Source organism: Pagrus pagrus (assembly GCF_965226575.1).
Source record: "Pagrus pagrus genome assembly, chromosome: 15".
Taxonomy (NCBI): Eukaryota; Metazoa; Chordata; class Actinopteri; order Spariformes; family Sparidae; genus Pagrus; species Pagrus pagrus.
The window spans coordinates 265,725-276,292 of record NC_140199.1 but is presented as its reverse complement, the minus strand read 5'-3'; the positions used below and the strand labels follow the sequence as shown (position 1 = coordinate 276,292).

At 42.9% G+C, this 10,568-nt stretch overlaps 2 protein-coding genes across 3 annotated transcripts in view; both read right to left on the bottom strand.

Annotated features, from left to right (window-relative positions):
* usp54a (ubiquitin specific peptidase 54a) overlaps nt 1-3,975 on the bottom strand; it is a 69,810-nt gene extending 65,835 nt beyond the window's left edge. The window contains exon 1 of the mRNA XM_084376299.1: nt 3,705-3,975. The gene's annotated coding sequence lies outside the window, so the exon portion shown is untranslated. The remainder of the gene's footprint in view (nt 1-3,704) is intronic.
* A 2,077-nt stretch (nt 3,976-6,052) lies between these two features.
* Nucleotides 6,053-10,209, bottom strand: prorsd1 (prolyl-tRNA synthetase domain containing 1). Of its 2 annotated transcripts, none has more exons than XM_084376345.1 (4): nt 9,855-10,209; nt 7,936-8,061; nt 6,893-6,982; nt 6,053-6,667 (listed from the first exon to the last, which is right to left on the bottom strand). In XM_084376345.1, exons 1-4 carry the CDS (start codon nt 9,933-9,935, stop codon nt 6,455-6,457), a joined length of 510 nt encoding a protein of 169 aa, XP_084232471.1. In that variant the 5' UTR covers nt 9,936-10,209; the 3' UTR covers nt 6,053-6,454. The 2 variants fall into 2 exon arrangements, with proteins under 2 accessions (XP_084232471.1, XP_084232472.1); XM_084376346.1 differs by having other exon boundaries at nt 9,845-9,933.
* Between the last annotated feature and the right edge of the window lie 359 nt (nt 10,210-10,568).

The following is a 10,568-nucleotide window of genomic DNA, read 5'->3' as shown; positions in this document are numbered from 1 at the left end:
GAAGGTGAAGGTGAAGGTGAAGATGAAGATGAAGGTGAAGGTGAAGATGAAGATGAAGGTGAAGGTGAAGGTGAAGATGAAGGTGAAGGTGAAGATGAAGGTTAAGGTGAAGGTGAAGGTGAAGGTGAAGATGAAGATGAAGGTGAAGGTGAAGGTGAAGATGAAGGTGAAGATGAAGGTGAAGGTGAAGATGAAGATGAAGGTGAAGATGAAGATGAAGATGAAGGTGAAGATGAAGGTGAAGGTTAAGATGAAGGTGAAGGTGAAGATGAAGGTGAAGGTGAAGATGAAGGTGAAGGTGAAGGTGAAGATGAAGGTGAAGGTGAAGATGAAGATGAAGGTGAAGATGAAGGTGAAGGTGAAGGTGAAGATGAAGATGAAGGTGAAGGTGAAGATGAAGATGAAGGTGAAGATGAAGATGAAGGTGAAGATGAAGGTGAAGGTGAAGATGAAGGTGAAGATGAAGATGAAGATGAAGGTGAAGATGAAGATGAAGATGAAGGTGAACCCTCAGGACTGTTCATGAAGTCGAGAGCTCTACGAGTTCTCTGATATTTTAAGTAGCCACAGTGTTTCACAGCTTCGTGAGACAAGTTACACATTATGAACTAAACGATCACGTACACAACTTCAAACTAGTGTTTCACTTCATGGTTTATCCTGAGACATATCTGAACGTTTACTTTGTGGGTTTTTCATGGCTTTATTTACAGGACAGCTTTGAGAGGTGACAGCTGGGACTCGACCCTGAGCCACTGCAGCGAGGACGAGGCTCTGCATGTTGCACACTCTACCAGCTGAGCTACTGACGCCCCTATTTTAGTTTTGTGAATATTTTTTGGTCCCCAAAAATAATAATTTAATTTGACTTTTATTGCATATCCATGCAGATGCATATCTGCACCCATAACCCAAAACATATGAAACAAACCCGTCCATCACTGACAAACAGACTCCATGTTTCTACTCAAAGACAGACAGAAGTTCGTGCAGAACATTTGCTGAATTTACAAGAAGGAACAAATAAGTCAGAATCAGTCAGAGACAGAGTTTCACACAGTTTATAAAGTGTCTCCAACTCAACAACTCACTAAACTGACACATTTGTTAAGGGAGTCTGGGGACAAAGAAGTCGCCTATACTGGTTACTGTTTAGTGTGTTTGTAAAATGTGACATGTTTAGATCAATAAAATGTTTCTTCTTTCATAAATTGAGTGTAAATGGTGAAATCAGTGTAAACAGTGTGTTCAAACAGCTGCTAAATGTTGCAGGTAAGACTTTAGCACTTTAGACACAGAAGCAGACAGGCTGGTACAGCCATGCTGCCACAAACTGACACTTTGTACAAGGAAACAAACAACTGACTGTTTTCATTTAATGCTGAATTTACAACAAGGAGACAATGATTCAGAATCTGTCAGAGACAGAGTTTCACTACGTTAGAGAGTTTGTTTTAACTCAGCAACTCTTAAAATCAGTACATTTGTTAAGGGAGTCTGGTGCTGTTGTGTCACTGGATCAGTTGAAACAAACATTGATGCCGACAGTTAATGTCATTTAAATTACAGTGAAGCACATGGAAATAAGACAGTGTGTGATCCATCCTGCCTGTTGTTGTGACTGCTTCAGTTATTCTGTCTCACACACACACACACACACACACACACACTTTCATTCTGGTAAGGACAGTTTGTCGAGTTAGAAACAAACAGAAGTTAAAGATCACAGACAGGCTTCATTTAAAAAGACGTCTGGTTGAACGAGCTGAACACTAAACATCATGTGACACCACACACATGGTACAGTTACCTCTGTGTGTGTGTGTGTGAGTGAATGTGTGTGTTTGTGTGTGTGTGTTTGCTTTCATTTCACTATGTCCACTTCCTGCATGACATCACCCTCACTGTTCCTGCATGTTACACCTGAACTGTTTACTCTCCCAGTCATATGATGGTACAACACACACACACACACACACACACACACACACACAGGCAGCTGTGTGTCACCTGTCATAAACACATGCAGAGCTACATGTGCAGTCTAATGTTGGCTGCACAAAAACAAGTCTGAGGTATTTGTACTTCACTTGAGAAGTACAAATACTTTAGTTTGTGAACTAGTTTGTGAACTAAACCAGGTGAAGGCAGGATGACTGCTGACTAGCTTGTTTCACTAACAACATCCAACACTTAAATCAGACAGACTTCAGCTAAGCTAACGGCTTCCTCCTGCTATCAGACAGGTGGAGTAACAAAGATGGAGGAGATGTCTGAGCCATGAATGACCACAGACATATAGACTCATTTAAAACTGTTCCAGTGTGAACGTCTTCTAACACACAAACAGCAGAGTTCATCCACTGAGTCAGAGCGACGATCTAAAAACAGGGAGTGACGTCGACCTGAAGCCAAAGTGACCACGAAGCCACAGAGCAGCTGGAGAAATTACAGAGTGAGTCAGTGAATCAGTTGGTTTAACCGTCTGATCCTCGTCCTCCGTCTTCACCACAGCTGCCAACAACTCACATCTCCTCAGACCAACAGTTGACTCTGAACATCCTCCTGTACACAGCTGTGTGTCTCAAACTCTCTGCAGATGTTTCCATCATCCTCACTTCATCCACCTGAACATCTCTCCACACACATACAGCAGCTACTCCTTTAAAACAAGCCCCTGACCTCCAGCAGAAGACAAAGACCGAACGATTACTGAGACCAGCTGGTGAACACAGTGAAGACAGATCTTCTGCTCAGGAGCTGCTGGAGACAAAACATATGGAAACACATTCATGTCTGTCAGATAAATAACAAAACTTCTATGAGAATTTTATGAAATTTTAACTTTTTATTTCATCATTTTGAATTGTGATCTCATAAACTATTCGAATCAAAGTCAAATGAAACATGTCTCATTATTTTTGGGGACCAAAAGTATTTACAAATACTTCACAGTATAAATAATCAAGTGTAACACTAAAACATACTAACTCATTCTGAGTAGTGTAATTATGTGATTCATCTCATAATGTTGGTATCTTTAATTTAATGCTTTTGACTTCAGAAATGTGACTTTCTATCCCATAATTAAATCTAGTATCTTATGATTGTGACTTAATATGGGAATATTTTTTCATCAGTCTTAGTTTTCATCTTTTCCTGTGACTGAACATGTTGAGTATCATCTCACTGATAATCGTCTCGTGCGGACAGTGTCACAGTGAAACTAACAACCATCACGTTATTGACTAATCTGCCGATCGAGCATAAAAATGTATACAAACTGTGAAAAGTGTCCGTCAAAATCTCCCACAGAGACCAAACACAAAGTATCTCATTTAAAACAGGGAAAGGCAGGAAGTTCTGATCCAAACAGCCTGAAACAAGGACCTGTCATCAAACGTGTTGAAGTTAACTGACTTATAGATACTGTATATAGCTCAGACCAGAACTGGAAAATGTGTAGACCAGGCTGTCCACACACTTATGTCCATGTAGTGTAAAGACAGATAGCAGATATTATTGAGCTGAAGCATGTAAAAACACCAGACTGTTCCTTTAAAGAGTTGAGGTCTTACATTAAGTTGTACAGTTAAGGATGAGGTAAAATTAGCAGTTTTTTGAATGGAGTTTGGTGAGATGATTCAGCCACAGAGAAACAGTAATGAGTTACTCTGACTGAACGCTCTCTCTCTCTCTCTCACCTTGACAAACAGCAGCATTCAAATGATCTCCTCCTCCTCTTCCTCCACCTCCTCCTCTTCCTCCTCCTCTTCCCCCTCCTGCTCCTCTGCTGGGCCTCCTGCGTCACACCACCGCCTCCTCAGGGAGAAAAACAGGAGTGATGATGGCAGCTTGTTGCCTCCTGCTCCTCCTCCTCCTCCTCCTCCTGTAGCTCTCCCTCTGTCCACACTACGCTCAGCAGCCGTCTCCCAGGTGACTCAGCCACAGAATGACATCATCCCTGTCAGCACACACACCTGTTTCCTCAAAAAGCACCACCCCTGAACCAGGAAGCCCCGCCTCCCACCACCCCCCTTGCTCCCATGCACTTCCTGGATGTCTTAAAGGGACAGTGTCCGGCACTGCTGCAGGGCAACAACAACAGGTGAGTTTGTTTCCAGCAGGTGGACGACAGAGAGACAGATCACAGTGATCACCATTAATATGATCACTATGATCTGTATTAAAGGAATAGTTCACTCTAAAACAAAATTCAGTCATTATGGACTCCCCCTCCTGCTGATGAGAAGTCCGGTGTAGTTTCTTATTCCTCAAAGTGCAGCTGCAGACCCGCGGTGCTTCCCTCCGGCAGCAATAATCCATATAACGGGCGTAGATGGTGCCCGAGAGGAAAAGTCCATAAAACTACACAAACACTTTGTAATATTCCTCCATACTGCTCGTCCGCTGCAATCCAAGTGTCCTGAAGTGGCGACATCCAGAGTTTACTCCAAACGTCATTTAGTACATTTTTACAGCCTGAACAGTCGCTATGCTGCATCTGCCTGGAGGCAGCGAGTCTCCCTCACAGCCGCTCGCACTACAGAAGCCGCGGCAGACGAGATGAACGAGACTCGCGATAGATACACACCGGTGTTTACTTCCTGCTGTGAGCGACCGCGCGACACACAAACACAAGAGGGATCTGCTGCACTGGTGATTTGAAACTTTGACACTTTGAGACCTTTTCCTCTCGGGCACCATCTACGCCCGTTATATGGATTATTGCTGCCGGAGGGAAGCACCGCGGGTCTGCAGCTGCACTTTGAGGAATAAGAAACTACACCGGACTTCTCATCAGCATGAGGGTGAGTCCATAATGACTGAATTTTGTTTTAGAGTGAACTATTCCTTTAAGTGAATTCTTCCTCTCTGGAATGATTCTGGGCCTCGTGTCTCTGATGAGGCTCCTAAACATGTCTGCAAGAAACAGACACAGAAACCAACATGAAAACAAGATGGAGGACGAGACAGACTAAAAAACTACAATGAAGGAAAGAAGAAACTACAAATGGATCCAGGAGTGCAGAATGAAAGACTTGGGGCTAAATACGCTCATGTTCAAAGTAAAGTTCTTTGGGTTTTGACAGTATCCTGTTAGCGTAGCTTAGCATATAGTGTGGAAACGGCTCCTGCAGGGCTCAGTAACATGTCACATGTTGACAGTGTAGATCTACAAGAACACAAGTGTAAAAACACTTTTTTGCTAAGCTAAACTAAGCTAAGCTAAGCTAACCAACTGCTGGGAGAGATGAGAGCAACCACACGTCACTTTCCTGTTGCCAGGGTAACGGCCACGCCCCTCTCTGGATGAAAACACAGTGCTGGGTCCAGTGGACCTGAAGCAGCTGTGGTGCTGTGTGTCACAGTCAGATCTGGTCCTGGTCCTGGTTCTGGTTCTGACAGCAGTGACTGTTGAAACAACACAGCTTCTGTTTGTTTCATGTTGTCACACCTAAACTGTCAAGCTACATGTTTTTATTCATAAGGCTAAAAGTCTAAAACCACCCGTCCTCTGTGCCGTTATAATGAAACCCCACTTTATATTAAGTCCCTGAAATTAATTTCCCATTTCTTTTTCTAATGATCATTTTGTTGACCCTGTTTTTACCATATTTTATGTTTGAAGTATTATTATTAATAATATATATATTATTGAAGTTTACGTGTTAAGTGTCTGTTTACATTTTTAAACTGTAATGAATTGTTGCTTTATGCTTTGTAAATTTTAACTTTGTAAATATATGATGCAAAAAAAGCTGTGTGGCATTTTTCACATTCAACAATAAAAAATCCTAAAAGTTATGATTTTATTTACGTCCCCAAAAAATGTAGGTCGTCCACAGAGGATGAAGATGGTGTCCGTCTGTGTCAAACAACTCATGACAGGTGAGGTGATGATGTCACTGAGTGAATGACAGGTGAGCAGACTGTGTCTGTAGATGGAAGAGAGGACAGACAGAGGAGACAGAGGACAGACGGCGACAGAGGACAGACAGAGGAGACAGAGGACAGACGGAGACAGAGGACAGACAGAGGAGACAGAGGATGTCTTCAGCTGCTCTTTACTGATGTAAAACATGTCAAACTTACAGTCGGCTCATGAGACAGAGACAAAGTGTCCAATAAACATTTTGACAATTCTATAAAATAAGTCTATAAAAAGCTTTCTGGCAGAGCTGTAACGGAGGCGGACCAGTGAAAACGGTCCTGTCCTGTTTTAAATCAGAACTTTTTATCATTACATGTTAGTCAGAGTGTTTCGGGTCTTCATGTTCTGATCACAGACTTTCTGTTTCTATTTTTAGACTTCATGTTGCTCTTAGGTGCAACAGGTTAGGGTTTGTCTCTGCAGGTCGTCTTCCAGTCCAGTTCATATCCTGGTGTGATCTCCGCAGGCCGCTCTGGTCCAGGTTTTAACTCCGCTTCTGGTCCAGGTTCCCGTCCCGTCCTACTCGAAGCTCTCCAGGATGGGTTCGTGTCCCGTCTCCTTGAGGAAGCTCAGCAGGTCGTCTGGTCGGAGCCCAATGGTGGCGGCGTTGGTCATGGGGTGGAAATAGACCATCTGGTGGCCTCCCTCCACCAGGTCCCGGTCCAGAACCAGCTTCACACTCTGGTCCTTATCAAAGAGCAGAGCGAGAGCCGTCGCACAGCCCTGACCCACCTGAGAGTGGACGGACAGAGGACAGGATGAGGACACAAACAACAGACAGAAGAAACCAGAACTGTGTGGACACGTGACCCAGAACCTGGGTCAGAAGTGCTGATTTCAAGCTAAAAATATTTAGAAAATAAAAAATAACAAAGCAGTAAAATCCACAAACACCAGGTGTGTCTGATCCGACAGGTGTCTGAGGACACGTCAGCACTGATCTGGAGTCAGTGTCACCTTGAGCTTCTCCAACATGGCCGCCTCGTCTGCGAAGCGCAGGTTGCCGCTGCCGACACCGAGCTTCTTGGCGAGGTTGTTGAGGTTCACCTGAAGAGGAACAGAGAGGATTATGGGACAAGACCACGAACCTCACATGAAGCTACTTGAAGGCCTGGAGACGCGGCGCCGCCTCCTTCATGAGAGAGACGTCCATTAAACTGTTGACAGGACACCACACCTGACAACAAGCTCCACTACGACCCTGTGATGTCATCACCACGGAAAGTTTACGGGCTGAGCGAGAACTCGTGGGCGGAGCCAGCAGGAGAAACTCTACTGCACATGCTCAGTGGGCCACGTAACCAGGAAGTAAACTACAGAGAAGTCTTCCTCCTCAGTCTGTGGGTCAGTACAGCGGCTGTCGACGTACAGGTGAGTCAGACGGACCTGAGACGTATTGATCTGATCACTGCTCCACGCGACATGGAGGAAACTTATTGATCTGATCACTGCTCCACGCGACATGGAGGAAACTTATTGATCTGATCACTGCTCCACGCGACATGGAGGAAACTTATTGATCTGATCACTGCTCCACGCGACATGGAGGAAACTTATTGATCTGATCACTGCTCCACGCGACATGGAGGAAACTTATTGATCTGATCACAGGACTGTAACTGATCAGTTTCTGAGCTGTGTGAGCTGGTGATGTTGACACGCAGTCGCTGTGGTTCAGGGTGGTATTTAAAAATAGAAGGCAACTAAGTTCTCAGTTCAATTGAACTGTGTGATATTATTGTTTTATATTTTACACAGATTTTGAGTATAGTCGATGCTTTTTGTTGATTTACGCCGTCTGTTTCTTTCTGGTTGTGTTGGACTGTTGATGAATATGTTTATCTATGTGCTATTTTCTGACAGTTACTTTGAGAAGAACTGTTTGTCAGTTGGACCGAACCGGCTCCATCTTTGGGGTTACTACCTATAACGTTCTTGTTGTAAGTCTGTGCTGAGGACGCAGCAGAGAAGCGTGTTGGCGGCGGCTGATGTGAGCTGACCTGGCGGTCGTGGCGAGCCGACACCAGCCACAGGCTTTTCTTCTTCTTGTCCTTCAGGAAGAGGTTCTTAGTGACGGCTCCACTCATGTCCTGCAGGTGAGGCATCATCTCCTCCACCGTGAACACCTGCAGGAGAGACGATGACATCATGACACAATGATCACTGTCTGTGCTTCTGTTGAGCTTTAACTTCAGTTCAATCTAACAATCATTTCATTAATCTGTCACAGAACAAATGATCAGAAAGGAAACAGTGTGAACACAAACACATGATTATATATGTGTGTGTGTGTGTATATATATATATATATATATATATATATACACACACATTATGATGAGACACATGTCCTCACTAAAGATAAAACCAGAGTAAAATTAAATGTAATTATTACTAAACTGACACCAGTTCACTTATAAACTCTCACGTTTACATTTATATTGTTATATGTGCCTTTAAGGTTTATAGTAATTATTATTTTTTCAAAAGAAACTGGCTTCACAATATCATTTGTTCAATTATAGGTTTAAATATAAATAGTTCAGAGAACAGATAAACTTTGAGACAACATGTTGATGTTTAACTGTAAATTGAATATGAATGTTGACTTTAACCACTTGTGGATCAACATGAGGGTTTTTAGTCGCAGTGATTTTGTCCAATATCTTTAATTCAAAGATTCTACGGTAGGAATCAGTTATTTTACAAATTGTTCTGAAAAAAATATTAAATTATAAATCTAATAATTTGTCTTTGTTTAGATAAATGTTGTTTTGTTGTTCTAACAAAGAAACATGAACAGTTATAAACAAGATCTGTACACAACTACAGTCTGAGAGCTGCAGCACACACACACACACACACACACAGACACACAGACACAGGTTGTGTTGTGTCGTCCCCTGCAGGTCACAGCAGCTCCATGCAGCAGAGACGTCCACACTGGTTATAAAACAGTCATATATATATACACACACACACACACACACACAGACACACACAGACACAGGTTGTGTTGTGTCGTCCCCTGCAGGTCACAGCAGCTCCATGCAGCAGAGACGTCCACACTGGTTATAAAACAGTCATATATATATACACACACACACATATATACACACACACACACACACACACACGCACGCACGCACAGTGCCTCTGAAGACTGAGGCTCAGGCCTGAGCTGAGCCGTCTGTCCCTCTGCAGAGAGCAGCCTCAGTGTTCAGACATGCAGCAGCTGTGAACATCAACACAATCAGCATGAACTCAAATTAAACTCTGGTTGTTACAAACTCTGGAGAAAAGCTGTGGGAGTCTGTGAATGTCGCATCAGACGCAGATCGTCAGTTCACTTTGCTGATAAGTGACATTCTCAGTCCAGAGAGACGGAAATCCCAGATCCCGTCCACAAACGTGTCGTTTTTAGACTCCCTGGATCAAACGCAGACACACGACAGGAGGGACACACCTGACTGCCGCAGCTTCTACTCGTGTGAGGGTAAACTCGGCGGACAGGTAACCGCCAGTAGAAATGACCACTATTTACTGCGTCCACGTGTCCATTGACTATGTAATGTAGCGAAACGCACGGACACACACAGCTTAGTCTGAACGACAGTAAGAGTCACTCGGGGTGTTGAAAACACCGGAGAGACGAGTGAACCCCACAGGTTTGTGTCGTGGCTGTAAATGTGTTGAAAGGCGTTTATACGCTCGACAGCAAGTAAAGAAACTTAAAAGTGTGTTTTTTCTAATGGGGTTCAGTCCCGGTTTGTTTGGACCGTCCCCACATTGTGATCCTCCCACAGCCGCGATCAAACCTGTCATGTTATTTTACTTTAAAACAGAATGCAACGATGTTTGTGATGAAGTTCGGACGGAGTTCTGGTTCTGGTTCAGTGAGACGCTGGCAGCTGTTTACCGGCGGGTGCTCCACGCAGGTCGTCTGGATGTTCAGCGCCGCCAGGTGCGTCTCCAGCTGTGTCCGCAGATCAGCTGACATCTTCAATAAACGAGTTTTTAAATGAACGAAGACGAACCGGAGGACCGACTGCACGGCGACGGACACACACCGCTGCACGGAGAGGGAGAGGAGAAGAAGAAGAAGGAGGAGAAGAAGTTTGCCACAGCCTCAGACACAGTTACTGCTGCTTTACTGCTTTACTGCCCCCTGCTGGACGGAAGTGAAGTGATTGATAACATCGATCCTGAACAAGAATGTTTATGATGCATTTATTTGTTTATTATTTATTTTTATTTATTTACATGGTCAGTCATTGTCTCTGTTTTTCTTTTTCTTCACATGTTTATTTTACAGAATATTCTTAGATTTTATTCTATTTTAAATATTTTCCTATTGTATCATTATGTTTTATCAACATTTACTATTATGTATTGTTATTATTATTATTATTTTGATTCTATTCAATTGTTTTATTCTTTACACAGGTCTCACTTGTAAAAATATTACTATTTATTCATTTATTTTTTTAATTTATTATTTTCATGTTACACGTTTTTTATTTATTTATTCGTCTTGATACTTTTTATTCGCATATATTAAAACTAAAAGAATACTTGTTTATTTATATAAATGTTTCTATTTAGTTTTCACACATATATATCAAAAGTAAAA

Bases quoted from the DNA above. Each gene is read 5' to 3' on its own strand.
- prorsd1 (XM_084376345.1), bottom strand. From the start codon at position 9,935: ATGTCAGCTGATCTGCGGACACAGCTGGAGACGCACCTGGCGGCGCTG. The intron at 8,062-9,854 runs GTAAACAGCTGC...TCTCTCCTGCAG, and splicing joins CCTGCGTGGAGCACCCGCCG to GTGTTCACGGTGGAGGAGAT. The intron at 6,983-7,935 runs GTCAGCTCACAT...GTTCCTCTTCAG, and splicing joins CGGCTCGCCACGACCGCCAG to GTGAACCTCAACAACCTCGC.